The sequence below is a fragment of the Podarcis melisellensis genome (assembly GCF_964234715.1).
Source record: "Podarcis melisellensis genome assembly, chromosome: 6".
NCBI lineage: Eukaryota > Metazoa > Chordata > Lepidosauria > Squamata > Lacertidae > Podarcis > Podarcis melisellensis.
In genome coordinates, this window is record NC_138538.1 from 73588992 (window position 1) to 73608439 (window position 19448).

Consider the following 19448-nt stretch of genomic DNA (forward strand, 5'->3'; position numbering starts at 1 on the left):
AAGGTTCCAATATCACAAACCAGGGATTTTAGATCCAAGTATGTCATTCTCTAAGGACATGGGTGGTGCTGTGGGTTAAACCACAGAGCCTAGGACTTGCCGATCAGAAGGTTGGCTGTTCGAATCCCTGCGATGGGGTGAGCTCCCGTTGCTCGGTCCCTGCTCCTGCCAACCTAGCAGTTCGAAAGCACGTCAAAGTGCAAGTAGATAAATAGGTACCGCTCCAGCGGGAAGGTAAACGGCGTTTCCGTGCACTGCTCTGGTTTGCCAGAAGCGGCTTAGTCATTCTGGCCACATGACCCGGAAGCTGTACACTGGCTCCCTCAGCCAATAAAGCGAGATGAGTGCCGCAACCCCAGAGTCGGTCACGGCTGGACCTAATGGTCAGGGGTCCCTTTACCTTTACTATGTCATTCTCTAGCGACGTGGGTGGTGCTGTGGGTTAAACCACAGAGCCTAGGACTTGCTGATTAGAGGGTTGGCGGTTCAAATCCCCATGACGGGGTGAGCTCCCGGTGCTTGGTCCCTGCTCCTGCCAACGTAGCAGTTCGAAAGCATGCCAAAGTGCAGGTAGATAAATAGGTACCACTCCGGCGGGTAGCTAAATGGTGTTTCCGTGCGCTGCTCTGGTTTGCCAGAAGCGGCTTAGTCATGCCGGCCACATGACCCGGAAGCTGTACGCTGGCTCCCTCGGCCAATAAAGCGAGATGAGCACCGCAACCCCAGTCACGACTGGACCTAAAGGTCAGGGGTCCCTTTACCTTTACTATATCATTCTCTATGCTACGGTGACCAGCTTCCTGCAAGAAGGAGCTGTTGTTCTCTACCACTTCTGTACTTTCACTGGAGACAGTCAAAGGCTAAAATTGCAACTAGGAACTCAAGAGCATTCATGGGGCCAAGAGGCTTCCTCTACCTGGCTGGCTCCTAAGTCCAAACAAACTTTTCATGGTCAATTTCAGTCTCAGCTCTGATTCCCTCTCCATATATACAGTACCTGCTTGGCTGCCTTGCTCTTTCTTCAGCTGGTGTCCAGACCAACAGCCCTGGCAGAAGTGTCTAGTACATCTCTCATCTTAATCACAAGCACAGCAAAGTGGCGCTCTGCAAGCTACTATCCTCTCCTGTTGACTATCCCTTTGCTATAGTATTCTCTCCCATATGGAGATGATCTGTATTATCAGACCATCTTGTAACTTTGGTGTGAATATTACCTTGTCAACATGTCTGAGGGTTTTTGTAGCGCTGATATCCATGATGGCATGGCTTTTGGGTGTTCATCTGTGTTGTGTTCATCTGATTGGCGGCACATCTTGTGGTTCTTCGTAGGTTTAATCTCTCCTGCCTCCAGACACATGTATGTATACCAAGGCGCTACTAGTAAACTGTTGCTTAACCCCAAATCCCAAGGGACTCCAATGAGAGCCATGGGCTTTGTATGACCAGGGACTGCCCAATTGTCTGGAATTGTTGGGGGATTCTGGCATGCGCACACACACACACACACACACACACACACATACACTGATGTGGATGTGGAGCCCTTCCCAGCATGGATGTTCCTGCCATTTCAGAGGATGCCTATATGTGCATTGGAAGAAGGGCAAAATGGTGCTTATATTCTTTGCTAGCACAGAGAATAATAGACAACTGTGGGCTGATTTATACTGTACTTGGCAGTCATTTCTGTCGTGTGTACGTACAGTTGTCCTAGTGAATGTCATAAAAACAAGACTTGCACAGACATGCACTGAAGAACCATTGGATATTGTTGCCTAGTATGTGTCCATCAGGCATTCTTCCTCATTTTATATATCAGCCCCATATACAGATTGCCCATTCTAATGCCAGCGGGGTGTGCCAAAAGAACAGAGAACCACCAAGCAGTTCTCAGAAGGGTCAGTTCCTTTACTCTCAGTATAATGCAGTTTCAGTTACAGTGGTACCTTGGGTTAAGTACTTAATTCGTTCCGGAGGTCCGTTCTTAACCTGAAACTGTTCTTAACCTGAAGCACCACTTTAGCTAATTGGGCCTCCTGCCGCCGCCACGTGATTTCTGTTCTCATCCTGAAGCAAAGTTCTTAATCCAAGGTACTATTTCTGGGTTAGCGGAGTCTGTAACCTGAAGCGTATGTAACCTGAAGCGTATGTAACCAGAGGTACCACTGTACATACAGTTGTAGATACAGCCTCCTTACAGCATACAGACTATGCTCTGGCCAAGGACAGGGACCAAGAGCAAACTTGCCTTAAACACAGCAGCATTTGTATTGTAGATTGTGCTGAGTTGTTCTCACATGCTTGCTGACTCATTCTCACATGCTTAACCAGCTGTAGATGCAGGACAAAACACACCCAAATTAAACAGCACACTGAAATTAATTAAACAGCATGCCAAGAAAGCACACCTTTCTTGTCCTCTTTCTCTGCATGTATAAACTCTTCTACAGTACATTAGCACGCCACCCTTCCTCTGGGGAGCTCAGAGTGCCCAGGAAATCTCCCATTCAGATTACAAGTCCTGACCTCAGCTTCCGTCATGGAACTGTTATCATTTGCCTTCAGAGCTTTTTCAAGGCATCTTCCCCATCACCCTTTATGATGCTCACAATGGCAAATGCCTCTGAGTAGCGGAATGTGAATCGGCCCTTTGATTTCTAAGTGTGTCGCTTTTTCTTCCACGTATGCCTTGTTGGGCACGGATCCGCACAATAAAACACACGTTTCCCCGGAATATAACTAAAGGCATTGGAGGAAATCTGACAATTCGTAGCTTGTCAATTGGAATTTTAGATCAAGCGGGCTTAATGTTAGAGTTGTTTCTGTTACCCTTTGCAGGTTTTGAGGGAGCTTATTCGACCTTACTATCTCACCATGAAGCTAATGGGAAAAGCCTTGCAGCAATCTTCACAGGAAAGTTTCCAAATGTCAAGTGTCATCTTTCCAGCTGCTAGATGAATGGGTAGCCACGAGGCATTTATTTGGGTGTGCGGTCTCAGTAAAATCTGGTTGCTGTGGCAGCAATTACTATAATTTGGCCATTGCTTTGGCAGTACTGGGACCACATGCAATTTTAGTTGTTGGGGCGTTATTTGGGGACAGTTGTAATTTAGAGGCAGGTCAAGGAATCCCTGGGTTGTTGCTTTTTTCCAGGGCTAGCATAGTGCGCTCTCTGCCTTTCTCATCTACATGAAGACATTCCTCTGTGTTGTTCTCACTGTTGTAGCCTCTCCATCTTGAAATTAAAAATATATTTGTGAAGCAGATTGGCATGCTCTTGAATACACGAGATGGCAACCCGTCCAGCCTGTCAATTTCACATTAGTTAATGATGTGTCATTTGGGTTATTTCTCCATAGCGCAGTATAGAAGCTATAGGCTGTTACTGAAAACTGCTACCAACAATTTGTGTGTAAGGAAGCACCCTCCAGATGTTGCTAGCTGGGGCTGATGGGAGTTGGAGTCCATCTCCCAACTGCAAGGCCATATGTTCTACATCCATGCAATACAGCATCTCAGTAAAAGCTAAGACCAAAGCTTTAGACGGGAGCAGCCATAAATACATACACATTTAGCCCTGATTAAAGCTGTTCCTTGGGTGGCGCCGTGGGTTAAACCACAGAGCCTAGGACTTGCCGATCAGAAGGTCAGTGGTTCGAATCCTGCAATGGGGTGAGCTCCCGTTGCTCGGTCCCTGCTCCTGCCAACCTAGCAGTTTGAAAGCACGTCAAAGTGCAAGTAGATAAATAGGTACCACTCCAGCGGGAAGGTATATGGCATTTCCATGCGCTGCTCTGGTTCGCCAGAAGTGACTTAGACATGCTGGCCACATGACTCAGAAGCTGTACGCTGGCTCCCTCGGCCAATAAAGCGAGATGAGCGCTGCAACCCCAGAGTTGGCCACGACTGGACCTAATGGTCAGGGGTCCCTTTATCTTTTTAAAGCTGTTCCTGTCTGTCAAATGAAAAGATTTATTCTCCCTTTTCCATCCCCTCTACTCTCAAGTTCTGGCCATTTCCCCACTAGGAATGATTTTGTTACTTAGGACTCAGCTATACAGCTGCATATAAAACGATTTAAATGTGTTGTATAGTGCAATATACAAATGTGACACTAGATGGCGAGAGTGAGCTATACCAAATTCAATGTATTTTTCAAAACGTGTTTTTTAAAAAGTATTTTCACAGCGGGGTTTTTTTTTTTAATATGTATTTAGATTCCACCTTAGAAAAGAAAGGCAAATGTTGTGTGTGGAACATTTTTGAAAACTGGAGGCAACAGAGCAACTCTGGAGCTTGAGACATTTTGTTATCAGCAGGATCCAACTTGGGGGTGTGAGATTATGACCCAATTCACCTGATTATTCACCTCCCTAATAAACAGCATTGCCTGCTCTTAACGGAAGCCTGAGGATACCTTTGACTCTATCTCTTCCCTTTTGTCCTTCTCCCTGGCTGTGACTTGACACTTCGTCACTTCGTCACTTCCCCTCTTTTCCTCTTCTCTCCTTGTGTATTATGCAGCTTCTGGTGCCCTCACTTAGGCCCTGGTGTCTATGAACTAATTTGTTCTTGATCCCAGTTATTTCTGTTCACACTGTAGGCATCACCCCATTTGGGTGAGCTGGAACTGCATTTGCAATATCCCTTCTTTTCGTTTCCTTAGCATTATATCTTTTGTGGAGTTCACAAACAGGAAGTGAATAAATTAAGTCCTAGCTCCATTTCCCTCCTCTTCACAGTTCCTCCTGCCTGTATTTTATCCCTGTTAAGTTGAAAGGCACTTGGGCACTTAATAACAGAGGGACCGGATTCATTGACGGTTCACAGAAGCTTCCATTCACTTCAGTATAGCTTTAAGAGCACTCCCTTGGTCTAATGCTGCATAAAAAATCTTCTTTCTTTCTCAGTAAAAGAATAATATTTGAGCTTTTACATTTGGTTTGCCAGGAGTTTATCTTTTATGTAGCTTTGCCTCAATGCAACATTCAAACATTTCAGAGATAATTTGAGTACAAGTTATTTGGGAGGTGGGATGGGGGAAGAGAAATTGGTATTAATTCACATCCTTAAGTTTCCTTATTGTGTTTCAGTAAGGTGAATAAGTGCATCTCTTTAGAAAACGCTGTTGAGTCGCTTGAAGAATCCAGAGCCAGGGCATAATGTACTGCAGTGCGATACAATTTTAATTTGAATAGTGACTTTCATACAAAATGCATCCCTGACTGACTGTAAATAATGTAATTACAGAATTAAATAATAAATAATAGAGGAGGGAGAGGCAGTGAAACTACAAGGGAGGAAGAATAGAAATCTTATTTTTTTGGGGGGAGGGGTAAGATTGAAATGGAGTGCAGGTCAGTAAGGTGCGGAGATGTAGAGGAATTTTCTTACAAAAGCTGGAATGTACCGACGAATTTAAAAAAGGATGCCGATGGAGTGTTTCATTTTTTAGAGAGATGTAGGAGGCGAGTACATTAACTCATCACACCATGTAGTGTCCTTGGGAGAACAATGAGCAAGATGTAGATAGGGGAGCAAACAGGGACTAGCTGTCTTAAACTAGCTCTCCCAGGCATGTTAGCAGCGTCTCAAGGATAGAATTGTGACTGCAGGAGCAGGCTCTGGCTTTTTAATGTTCCATATGTTATGCAGAAAATTGGCCTAAATGGGGACGTCCTAAGGAAAAGCGAGACATTCTGGGATCAAATCAGAAACTAGGGCAGTTTAGGTAAATCCGGGAGCGTCCATGGAAAACAAAAGCACTTGGAGGGTCTGAGGTTTTATTTACAGTTAAGAAGCAGACAGTTTTTGTTAGATAAATATTGTTTGCCTGCCTTTTCTGCCTGCTTGCTGTGGAAGGCAAGAAACTGTGGTCTGGGGGAAAGCACGGTTTGCAAGCTATCTCGGAGATCTGTTGAAAAATTGAAATACTTTATTGTCACTTGTACAGCTTGTATACAATGAGATTACACGAGCACCCCCTACTCAGCTCTCTTAGTCTTAATTCCCCTCGTTTACTGACGCACACCCACCAAACCCGAAAGTCAGTTGCCCTGTTGTTATCTTTTCATTCAGCAGCCTAACAGCCCATGGATAGAAGCTGTTCTTTACCCTGTTGGTGCAACTAATCATGCTTCTATATCTTCTGCCCAAGGGCAGGAGATCAAGAAAGTGTTGGCCAGGGTGTGAATCATCCCTGAGAATTTCCCTCACTCTCCTGACGCAACGTTCTTCCGCAATGTTGTCCAGTGGATTCACGGGACATCCCATAATATCTTGTGCTGTATTCACCACCCTCTGTAGGCACTTCCTATCAGTTGATGTCAAACCAGCGTACCACACCATGATGCAGTATGAAAGGACACTTTCTATTGTGGACTGGTAGAAGGAGATCATCAAATATTGATTGACATCGTTCTTTCACAATACTCTGAGGAGATGCTCAGACTTAATGCCAAGCTATGGTTTGTTGTCGCTTGCACAGTGCATGCTCACATACTTCCTCACCCCCTCCCACACCCACTTTGTGTGTGAGGAGCATATAAGAGGTTTGTCACAGCTTGCAACAAATCAGCTTCTTCATGAATCAGGAAAAGATGAGGAGGACAGCAGTGAGCTTAAGGCCCATCGTTCTATGGAATCAGTGTCTCCAACCTCTTAAAGTGGCAGACAAGTTCAGGCTTGGACTCTCATCATAGTTAATGACTACAGACCCTCCAAGTGTCCAGATTTACCAGGGAGAGGCCCGGATTTACAGAAGCCATCCCAGTTTCTTATTTGATCCCTCAATGTCCCACTTTTCCTTAAAGGTAAAGGTACCCCTGCCTGTACGGGCCAGTCGTGTCCGACTCTAGGGTTGTGCGCTCATCTCGCTCAAGAGGCCGGGAGCCGGCGCCGTCTGAAGACACTTCCGGGTCACGTGGCCAGCGTAACGAAGCTGCAGCTGGCGAGCCAGCACCAGCGCAGCACACGGAAACGCTGTTTACCTTCCCGCTATAAAGCGGTCCCTATTTATCTACTTGCACTTAGGGGTGCTTTTGAACTGCTAGGTGGGCAAGAGCTGGGACCGAACGACAGGAGCTCACCCCGCCGCGGGGATTCAAACCGCCGACCTTACGATCAGCAAGTCCTAGGCACTGAGGTTTTACCCACAGCGCCACCCGTGTCCCACTTTTCCTTAGGACATCCCTATTTTTATCAGAGAAATATCAGAGGGTATGGTAAGATGTCCCTATGTTCACCAGAGAAATGGTGGAAGTTATGAAGTTAGATAACCCCCAAACTAATGAGAGAAGTAACTATACAACCTTTAGAAGACAGCCCTACATAAGTTTTGAATATTTAATGTTTTAATTATGTTTTTTATATATGTTGGAAGCCGCACAGAGTGGCTGGGGGCAACCCAGTCAGATGTGTGGGGTATAAATTATTATTATTATTATTATTGAATTCCTTATTTTCATTGGAGAAATATTGGAGGGTAGGTGACCGAACTTGTTGGGATCTTACATTTCATTGTTTTCATAACTTGACTGGATTGTCTGCAGTGTATTTATTGACATTATGAACACATAAATATGTGAGTGATTACCTTCATTTTGATCAAGGAAAGTTGTCAAGTGGCAGGCACTGTGTCTCAGCTAGAATTTCCATTCAGTTCACATTTAAAGGTGAACCCACACTTTCTAAAACAATACACAAAGTAAAGCCCAGCCATCATTTGGATTTTACGTGTCTCTGAATGTAGCAGTGCAGTTCTCTGGCCAAGTAACATGTACAAAAATGCTTGTGCTGAGATAAATTGTGCATAAAAGTGTATATATTTGTTAAAAAACAACATACGGAAATGTATTATGTTAAAGAACATTGTTTGTATGTATATATTAAGCAAAACTGTGTTGCAAAAATATGTATATGAGTGAAAATTGACAGTTTTATCTTTCACTACTCTCAGCTAGACAACTCTCTCTCATAGGGTTACTCTGAGACTAATGTAAGAGCACCCCCACATTGCACTAACTTTAGTTTCTCGGAAGCCGGGGTGGTGAAATGGAGGTGAAATAACATTGGCTCCCAGTACGTTTCCGAGCACAATTCAAAGTGTTGGTGCTCACCTTTAAAGCCCTAAACGGCCTCGGCCCAGTATACTGAAGGAGCATCTCCACCCCCATCGTTCTTCCTGGACACTGAGGTCCAGCTCCGAGGGCCTCCTGGCAGTTCCCTCACTGCGAGATGTGAGGTTACAGGGAACCAGGCAGAGGGCCTTCTTGGTAGTGGCGCCCGCCCTGTGGAACGCCCTCCCATCAGATGTCAAGGAAATAAACAACTATCTGACTTTTAGAAGACATCCTAAGGCAGCCCTGTTTAGGGAAGTTTAGGGGAGCTTTTATTTTGTTTTTAATGTTCTGTTGGGAGCCGCCCAGAGTGGTTGGGGGAACCCAGCCAGATGGGCATGATATAAATAATAGATGGTGATGGTGATGGTGGTGATGATGATGATGAATAAGCCAACTTCCGTGATATCATTGTTTTCTTTCCACAGTCTTTATACGGTATTGCTGTTCCTACTGTACCCCAGCTTCCTCTTTTCTACACGCCTGTGGATTCTGTAGACATCAGCATAGAAGTTGCTGGACTCCGGTTCCCAAACCCGTTTGGCCTCGCCAGTGCGACTCCCACCACAAGTTCGCCAATGATTCGCAGAGCTTTCGAAGCCGGATGGGGATTTGCACTGACCAAAACCTTTTCTCTGGACAAGGTAATGAAAGCTGGTTCCCAACCCACCCTAACCACCACATTTGAAATAATTTTGTGACGCCGAGTGTCGTTTGTGTGTTGCTGGTCGGTGGCCACCATCTCCAACAGAAACCATGGGGAGAGGGAGTGATAGACAAATCGGAGAACAGGAGAGATTGGACAGTTTTTCCTTTATTTGGCTTTTGCTGATTGGCTGCAGCAGTTTCAGGCAGAAAGCATGGCAGGCGAAAGCATGGATGAGAAAGGTTCCCATAGGAAATAATGGAAATCATCAGCTCATTATGCGAACGCTTGTCTAACGAACAATGTCCTAGGAGTGCATGGTGGGACCTGCATGTACAAATATTCCAGAAATGGTATGTTTCTTTGTGTCGCACTGGAATCCCCAAAAGCAGCCCCAGGGATGCAATTTATATGATAGGTTCAGGTGCCAACAACACTGAGGAGTTCATTATTCCGTATTTCTAAATAGTAGTTCTACTATACCATTCGGTATAGAATATATAGAAGGAAAGTTATCCATATATATTTTTGAATGGACTGGCCTCTGGTGGCCAAATTAAGCAAGTAGGGGGTTGTTGGACTAAGCTATATTTTCACTCCAAACTTTTATTTATATATATATATATATATATATATATATATATATATATATATATATATCAATCACATCCTCCACTTGTCTGGAAGCCGCTTAGATTGTTTTGAATGACAGATGTTTTGATTGTGCATACTTTTAAAACTGTTACCCACATGTCATCTGAGTGACCAGCTTAGCTGCAAGCTGGAAATTAAAAACAGTAGATTTTGATGTCAATATTTAATGTCTGAAAAGTGTGAGGGTTCCCCCCCATTTTGTCTTTTGAGATTTTCAAATTTCAGAGATTTAATTTCAAATTTGTGGCATAATTTGAATGATCTGTAATTGACTTCTCTCTCTTTGTTCCATGCAAGTGGGATGTGAATTGAACCTTCACAAACAAATGGCTCTGGTATTGTAGTTTTTTCTATGAAAGGCTGTGATTGAAAGGTGATCACACTGTTGTCAGTAGTTTGCAGTCATAGGGTCATTCCTTGGACTTGCTGTGCCATTGAACCCTGAGAAGCGTGCAATTTTCTTTTAAAAACATTCTCATTAAAAATCATCTTAAGAATCCATTTTAACATTCATTCCTTCCAATATGTTTGCATGCAATTTTGTACAATATATCCATTGTTGGTTCTTATACTGTTTCGTATAGTTTTGAGGAGCACACATTAAGGCGAGTCACATTCAGATGTTAATGAAACTGAATTTTTTCTCCATTCCTATGTCAAATTGTTCCCTACCAAACTCATCCGCAACACAGTTCTGTTCTCATTTTTGGTTGCCTCTTGTCTGTCCTTCTCTGGTAGCCTAAAAGCAATCATGTTTCTAGAGAGGGTTGAGTTGTAGAAGGAGGAGATAAGGTGGTGCCCTTTGAAATCAAAATGCACTTTGCTTCTGTTCCCTTCACCTTCGAAACATAGGGTTGCTTTTTCACTTTCTTTCAATGCTCCGTCAGGTCAAAGTCTGTGTCTACAGGTCAGAGCTGCATATGTGTCTAACCAAGGATGGAGTCACCCAGAAGGCTGTGTTATAATTGTTGTCTAGCCAAAATTAATTCTGGATCACTGAAGCAGCCACTTCCTTTAATTAAGGTGCTGTAATAGCCGCCGCTGTTACTGTGTCTCCTGCTTTACAGCACATTTGCGAAGCCACTGACCTACCGACTATACTTGTGAACCATCATGTGCCCCAAATCCAGCTCTGGTTTTCTCCAGTCTCCCCATTGTTGTCTCCATGGCTTCTGCTGACACCTCTTTGCCTCGTGTCACGCAGACTCATCCCTGCCACTCACGGACGGTTCTATTACACATTTGCTTTCCCTCTCCTTCCCCCAAGGCTCTCTTATTGGTAAGCTGCAGAAAATCACATTAACGGGACTTAGAAGGCGTGTTTCTGTACAACAAGTAAAAATTAGCTAATGTATTTCCATGTGATGGTTCTGAAATATAGGATGTAGATTAAAAAAAGGTCCTTCTGTTACCCTGTGTTGTACACACAGAAACCGAAACCTGCTATTTGTTTTGTGGAGAAAAGCCTTCCTTGGGCATCCCCACCCCCACCCCCGATTCCACACCTACCATTCCTGTTATAATGAAGGGTATTTGCATTCCTCCACACTATAGAGTCACAATAACAGAACTCAGGGGACTGACTCGGTTCTCATTAATTCTCAGGGACACAAAAACTTGGGTCAGGAGGAGTTTGAGATCGTGGTGTCCCTGGCTTATTTTCATCCATGGAAATGGCTACAGTGGGGGAAAATATATAGCATTGCCTCTTTGGTTAACAGTACACTGAGAGCGAAAGCCAAGTAGTACCCGGAAAGGGAATGGTTTGCTACACTTTATATATTTCATGAGTCTTGAATTCAGTCTTGTTCATGTTTTAATGGAAACCTAGCTTCATTTTCAACTCCTGAACCAATACACAAACCGAAACAACTTCTGCAAATATTGCTGCGCAGTTCACCAACCGCAAAATGGGTACAAAATCCATGCATCAGGAAAGGTGTGTGTGTGTGTGTGTGTGTGTGAAACTGGCATGCAATAATGTGTTGTACTGGGCAAATTTGCTTGCAAAAAAATGCATATTTCACAAAACTGCATACAAAAATGTGTATATTTAGAGAAATGACACTAAAATGCTGTTTAATTTTCATGAGGGCATTTTTTTAAAAAGGCAAATGGAAATGAAATTGTTGTGTTGAACTTGGGACTGGAAAAATGAGAAACCAAGAACGATTGTTTAACCTTTCCCTAGGCTCAGATACTCTATTCCTCTCACAGCACACACATCATGCACACCAAGGCTGGATCTAGACACACCAGAGAAGTGTTTCAGTTTAAAGCATTGTAAATTTAAACAGGGAAAACAGGCAAAGAAAAATGAGGCTCTGGTGGCACAATTTTACATCACATATAGGTAAAAAGTAAAGGTACCCCTGACCATTAAGTCCAGTCGCAGATTACTCTGGGGTTGCATGCTCATCTCGCTCTATAGGCTGAGGGAGCTGGTGTTTGTCCACAGACAACTTCTGGGTCATGTGGCCAGCATGACTAAGCTGCTTCTGGCGAACCAGAGCAGTGCATGGAAACACCATTTACCTTCCCGCCAGAGCGGTACCTTTTTATCTACTTGCTCTGCATGCTTTCGAACTACTATGTTGGCAGGAGCTGGGACCAAGCAATGGGCGCTCGCCCCATCGCGGGGATTCGAACCGCTGACCTTCCAATCGGCAAGCCCTAGGCTCTGTAGTTCAGACCACAGCATCACCCATGTCCCTTTTTATATCACATATAGGTAAAGATAAAGGGACCCCTGACCATTAGGTACGCCGAGGGAGCTGGCGTACATGTGACCACCATGACTAAGCCACTTCTGGCGAACCAGAGCAGCATATGGAAAAGCCGTTTACCTTACTGCTGGAATGGTACCTATTTATCTAGTTGCACTCTGATGTGCTTTCGAACTGCTAAGTTGGCAGGAGCTGGGACCGTGCAACGGGAGCTCACGCTGTTGCGGGGATTTGAACCGCCAACCTTCTGATCGGCAAGTCCTAGGCTCTGTGGTTTAACCCACAGCGCCACACACGTTCCTATTATCACATATATATATCATATATACAACACATATAAATCACTTTCTCTTTACCAGTATAGCTGAGTCCAAAATCCATGAAGATGACTGGCAGATCTAACAAAGGGGTACTTGATGTTAACGTGAGGTTGTCATATGAGATAAAGGGGGGAGGAAACTGCAGTGTATATGTGTTTTCCACCTGGCCTAGACCCATAAACCCATCTCCACCTTTATTTCTTTGCCATAGAATTAATAGTCAGCATTCATATATCTGAAATACTTTTTTAAATGGCCATGCAATGATACCATGTTGCAGATTAAAGGGAGAAGAGATTGGGAGATTAGACAGAGTAGACCTTGGCTGTACCAATTTAATACAATTTGTCCTACAAAACCACTTCATTTAGCTCCATGTCTGTGGAATTGCCTGGGAAAAAATGTAAAATCCCTTTAGTCCATATCTAATTGGAACTGGAAAAAGGGTACATTGCAGATTGTGGTTAATATTTCAGTACTGAGCACACCACCAGTTGAAATGGAATTCCTATTAAATTAACATCTAAGAATGAATATAAGCTTCCTGGAAGTGTGTATATTCTTGAGCTGTGTGAATTAAAAAAAAAAATGTTTGCATGAGAGAGATTCAATGTTAGCTAATTATCTAAAACTGAGTGCTTGTTGTCATTCACATGTGTTCGCAACCTGAGGAATTTTTTCCTGAATTGCATATTGCCTTTGACCTCACTCCTCTTACCACCACACACACGTGTCATGAACTGGCAGGACAACAGGGAGGAGGAAGAAGATCCCGGCGAGGGGTGCAGTCACAACTGGGACCCACCGGGGCAAACCGATGATGGGAAAAGGGAGGTTGGGGTTGTGGAAAGTACACACAGGATGACAGTGGACGGCAAGGCGATGGGGGTCAGTTTACATGGACCAGAGCAGGATCCATCACCAGAGTCAGAGGGGCTCCTGTCTCCTTGATCAAGGCAGGTTCTGAGGCATAGGGAGCAAGAGGAGGTAGGGTCAGAGAGGCTGAAGCAAGCAAGGCCCCACAGCCCAGTTTACTACCTGGCCAGGTGGGACTCATTAGCTCTGGGGGGAGGTGTGTGATTCCTCAGCTGTATTAGGCTCAGGACAGGTGAGGGTCTCCTGCCTCATCAAGCCCAGGTGCTGCAATCAAGACTCAAGAGGAAAAAATGGGAGCAGAGCTGTGGTGCTGTGTCTGCTCAACTGTCCATGCTGATAGATCTTGGCTTGGATGCTCCAGGAAGTCTACGGGACTGTGCTTTGGATTTGACTCTGGTCTGTGTTTCCTGACTGTTGGAATTTGGACTTGGTTTACATGGATTGACCCTGAACCCCCTTTTCTGACCATTGGATTCTGGACTTGGCTTGCGTGGATTGACCCTAGATTGTGTTTCCTGACTGCTGAGCTTTGGACTTGTCCTACTGTATAGGCCAGTGGGACTTTCCGCCAGGTAGGCCGAAGGTTCAGGACAACATACATTGCGTAGTGTATGAATATACACCTTCCAATTTAGGGTTACATTTCCTACAACTGCCGTAGTGGGCTCTGGTCCATGAAAGCTTATGCCATACTGAATTTATTAGTCTTTAAAGTGTAGCCTTAAGAAGTTCCCAGTTTCAGTCCTTGGCCTCTCAAGTTAAAACAATATCCAGTAAGCCCTCGTCTGCACTATACATGCCACTTTAAGTAGCCATGTCTGCTCCCCAAGGAATCCTGGGAAATGTAGTTTTAGGGAACTGAGAGTTCTTAGGAAACCCCTGTTACAGTGTGGCAGTACTCAGAGCGGTTTAACAATCCTTCTTCCCAGGAAACTTTGGGAATTGTAGCTCCATGAGAGGGATTGGGATCTTCTAAGAACTCTGAGCACCCTTAATAAACTTCAGCTCCCAGTTTGAAGTGGTACTATGCTGCTTTAAATGCATAGTGCAGATAGGTCCGAGATAGCTATTAAAGACCTCTACCTGAAACCTTAGAAGGCTTCTGATAGTTTGGGAGGCCAGGGACTGAAACTTCTTAAGGCTACACTTTAAAGACTAATAAACAGGAACAAGATTATAAATTAGTTGTCTTGATTCACTATAGGTTATCTCTCTTCCTGCCTCTATCTGATTTCGTGCTGTATTTCCTTCCGGAAAGGACCCCCAAAGTAGCTTGCAAAAAAATAAATAAAAACTATTGCATTAGGACTGTTTCTACCCATTGCAAGTTGCACATAGTGTTGCCCTGGGGATAGCATAATCGCCTTTTCCAAATACAAGTTCTTATTAGATTGTGGTGGCTGCTCCCAGCACTGTTCATCCTACTTCACTCTGCCAACTGCTGGCAATCGGGAGCCCCTTGTCTGGCCCTGCTTTCCTTAATCCCTTTCCACGAGGACTGCAGATTTCTCCACTGTCCACCAAGGACAGAGTTGGAATTACAATTTCAGAGGAAAAATAGAACAAGGTTTGCAACTCCAGAAGCTTGTATGTGCAAGGGCCCATCTGCACTATAAATGCAAAGCAGAGTTTTAACTGTTTAAACAGTTATGGCCAGAGAATCCTGGGAATGGTAGTTTAAGGTTGTTGAACATTGCTAGGAGACGCCTATTCCTTTCATATAGCTTCAATTTTCAAAGTGGTTTAACAATTGACCTCTGTTCCTAAAGAGCTCTGAAAATTGTAGCGAGATGAAGGGAATAGGGGTCTCCAGGGCTTTTTTGTGGCAGTTACCACTGGTGCAGAGTGCCTTCACCTTTTTATTTTTTTATTTTGCTTCCTGTAGCAGCAGCCATTTTGTGCTAGCACCCACAACACCCTTATCACTAAGAGTACCAGCACCTCATATTTTACCACAGCGAGCACTTGGGTCTCCTTACAACTCAGCACCTTTAACAAACGACTGTTTCCATAATTCTTCTGGGGAAGCTAAGGCTATTTCAAATGGTATAATACTGTTTTAAAGTTAAAGGGAAGGTGGGACCTAAGACTTTGAATGCAGGACATACAATACAACATTTGACCTTCCCTGGTATTTAATGCCAAGTAGGCTTAATCAGAAAGGGACGCAGGTGGCGCTGCGGGTTAAACCACAGAGCCTAGGACTTGCCGATCAGAAGGTCAGTGGTTCAAATCCCTGTGATGGAGTGAGCTCCCATTGCTCGGTCCCTGCTCCTGCCAACCTAGCAGATTGAAAGCACGTCAAAGTGCTGGTAGATAAATAGGTACCGCTCCAGCAGAAAGGTAAACGGTGTTTCCGTGCGCTGCTCTGGTTCACCAGAAGCGGCTTAGTCATGCTGGCCACATGACCCGGAAGCTGTACGCCGGCTCCCCCGGCCAATAAAGCGAGATGAGCACTGCAACCATAGAGTCAGTCATGACTGGACCTAATGGTCAGGGGTCCCTTTACCGAGGCTTAATCAGATGTTTCCTGTTTTTGATGCTGGAAATGTGTGACTCTCCACACTGCCCTTCTGTGAATGAGGATGCCAAACCGCATGGAATGATTGGGGACAAATATTAGATGAAGTTTTGTAAATTGTTGGGTTGAAATACTTTGATTATATCATTCAGCATAATTGGGGGGGGGATGCAAACCTAACATTTTAAGATCTCTTATAATGCATTCATTGATTTCTGTTAAATGTGTTTAGGCTCGATTTCGCGAGGGGGTGGAGAACTTCAGTCTAGGAATGTTTATTAAAATGTCTTGATGTGGCAGAAAGAGACAAAATAACTGATGCAATTCGTAGGAGAACCAGACCTCAACAGATAATCAATGTCGCTGATAAATGGTTTTGTTTTATTTCTTATTGGAATCTACATCACAGACATATGAGTCTTGACCGAAATTTATATTTCAATTTTTTCACTTGTCTTTTTCAAAACTCTGTTTGTCTGCTAAAGTTAATAAAAAGTGTGTGTAGGATAACTTTTATAGATTTTAAAAATTCTAGATTTAGAGTCGTAGCTGCCTCACTGTGTACAGTTGGCATAGAGGACCAAGAATAAAACACAGCAGGCATGGCTGAAATATTTGCTTTGATTTTAGCTGTTTCCTTGGTTGTTAAAAATGTAATTCTGATTAATCAGAGACATCTGTCTTTACTCTGCTGGTGACATGCATTGATTTGTGATGCTGTCGCTTTCAATAATGTGGAAGCTGTTGCCTTTATTAAGGCTCACCAGCAGAAATACACATGTGGAGCCACTTCATCTGAAATCTCTAGTATTTTTTTTAAGTGGCTGATTAATGCTAAACCATAGTTTAGTGTTACAAGGAAGTGTTTCTCAGGAGGTCTACACCATAAAGCACATTCATATCCCTTTTAGAGTTTTGACTTACTCCAAAAAAAATCCCAAGACCTGTAGTTCACCCCTCCATAGAGCTACCTTTCCAAACACCTTTAATGAAGTACAGATCCCAGGATTCTCTGGGGGAAGTTGCATGCTTTAAATATATGGTGTGGGTGTATCTTGCAGAATCCCAACCTTTATTCTGTGTGGCACGAAGGAGCAGTTCAGAAGTTTTCACTTACATTTTATATGGGCATGTTTAGCCTGGAAAAGAGGAGATTGAGAGCCTCTTGCAAATATATCAAGGGCAGTCCTGTGGAAGAAGGAACAAGCTTGTTTTCTCCTGCTCTGGAGGGTAGGACCCAAAACTTGGAGGTTTTTAAGCAGACGTTGGATGGTCATCTGTCATGGATGCTTTACAGTTGAGAATCCTGCCTTGCAGGGAGCTAGACTAAATGGCCCTTGGGGTCCCTTCCAAATCTATAATTCTATGACTAAAGTTTTTTGTGTTGCCTCAATCTAAACAGACTTTTTAATGCTCGTAATGAATTGTTGAAACAAGGCAGCATTAAATTGTAGCTTCTGAAGCTGCCTTATTTCGGTTTACGATAGTCAAATGTCAAATTGCACATTTGGTTTAGTGTGCAGCCTACAGCACCTTTGTGTTTTTCCTTACCCCAAAGTAAGTGAAGCAGGGATTTGGGACTACTGTACAAGGGAACACTCAATCCTTCCCCCGTCCCGCCTCACTCTACCCCTGGGCAACAGTTAGCGATAGCAAAAATGTTTCCATTAGCATAAATCAGTGATGGCCAAACTTGGCCCTCCAGCTGTTTTGAGACTACAATTCCCATCATCCCTGACCACTGGTCCTGTTAGCTAGGGATGATGGGATTTGTAGTCCCAAAGCAGCTGGAGGGAGGGCCAAGTTTCACCATCACTGGCATACATAGAGTTAAAAACAGACACTTATTGGTAACAGCTGTGTATGTGTGAGTTTTCCGGCATGCTGTGGTCCCAATCCAGGCCTCTCATGCTGGTTTTTTTGAGCAATATTAAGATTACATATGTAATGCTAGGCTGCCTATTAGTTGTAATTTGTAGTTAAACTATAAATTAGCCACAGTTTATGGCTCATACAACAGACAAAACTGTGGTTAATTAGAGGTGGACTCTTCAAATATATTCCTGGCAGCGCTGGAGGAGAAATGTGGAGGGAGTGTGTGTGCCTGGGACTCACTGAAACTTGGTTTTTTTGGTGGGGGTGTGTGTTAAACCTAAACCATGGTTTAGTGTTTCACCTGAACATCACCTCTGCCTGCTACAATATTTACCAACGGTTTTGAAAAGAGATTTCTGATTAGATTCCGATTAAATCTGAAGAAAGATGCAACAGGGTTTTTTGGGGGGGAGGGGGTCATCAAGCTATTACAGTGTGAATGTGTGCACACACTAAACATGATTCACGGCAACTTGTAACGAGGAAGAAGGCATAGTGTAACTGCAGACGTTGCTTGCCAATTAGAGCCGTTGCCTGTATGAATTTACTAATTGTGCAACGAAATGGCATTCCTCCATAACATTAGACATTCTAATTCATACTGCAACCGGTGGTGTTTCCATAGGGACGGATATGGGAGGCCCATGCCTCTCCTCATAATTATAAGTGCCTGCACTGAAGCACAATGACTTGCATTGTCCTCACTTATGTCAGTATTTTTTGTTGAATTGAACTCACAGCATAAAAAAACATATTTTCTTTCTCTGATATCGCAGCCCAGTAATTTGCAATATCCTAGTTACAATTTCGTGTTGCAAGTCTGCCTGCCCCCCCCCTCCGAAAATGACTTTAAATAGTATTAAAATGCAGAGCTCTTGGTGCTTTTAACATAACAAAGTTTGTTCTGTGGGAGTTTTGTTGGAATATGAAATATTAATATTTCACAATTCAGTTGTGATGATGAAGTGCAATTTGCTTCGCTTGCATGTGATAAAATAAGTATATGCTTGCCAAGGGAGTTGCATGAGAATTAGAGACTTAGCTTGAACATCTGCTTGAAATTTTATTATCCTGTCCTACTGACAGTGTTTCCCTTGTTATTCTTCTAGACTGACAGCCGAATATTGCAATTATATTTTTATTTTAACTTTTTTATTTTTATTTGCCTGCATGAAATATATTTAGGTGAACTTTGTTTCCCTTAAAAAAAAAGGAAGACAGAATTTAGAACCTGCTTTTGATTTCCATATATACTCTTGACATTTGTAGATGCCAGATTGAAGTGTGTAGTGTTCTGCAGCCAAGACACACCATTGACTTGCAGTGAAATGCCAGCTGATATCTCAGTAAACAGAAATATTTGATGCTTTATTGTGTAGACCATATGAAAGCTACGTAGGCTTTCTTTGGAGAGACAAATGATCAGATTGTTAATGTCAAATAAAAAAAAAAGACAACGATGACGACAACTGTTTGCCTTTCCAATAAATAACATCAAAGACTATTTTTTTATTAACACTGATCCTAGGGAGAGAGTGGGGAAAGGAAACAGCAAGCATTTTGCAAGATTTCTTAGCACACTGAGCTTTTCGCCCTGTGACTTGAATTATTTATTGTTTTACAAATAAATACTCCACTTTCCCCCCTCATAAACTGAGAGAATTACAATGAGGGGTAACATAGGAGGTGGTGTCTCACCTGCCCACCCTACAA

The 19448-nt window shown here is 43.4% G+C and overlaps 1 protein-coding gene across 2 annotated transcripts in view; it reads left to right on the forward strand.

Moving 5' to 3' along the window:
• The window catches only part of DPYD (dihydropyrimidine dehydrogenase), a 505368-nt gene that overhangs the window by 266287 nt on the left and 219633 nt on the right, over nt 1-19448 (forward strand). For both annotated transcript variants that reach the window (XM_081914137.1, XM_081914136.1), the window contains exon 13: nt 8546-8761. In XM_081914137.1, coding sequence (XP_081770263.1) covers nt 8546-8761 — 216 coding nt within the window. The remainder of the gene's footprint in view (nt 1-8545; nt 8762-19448) is intronic.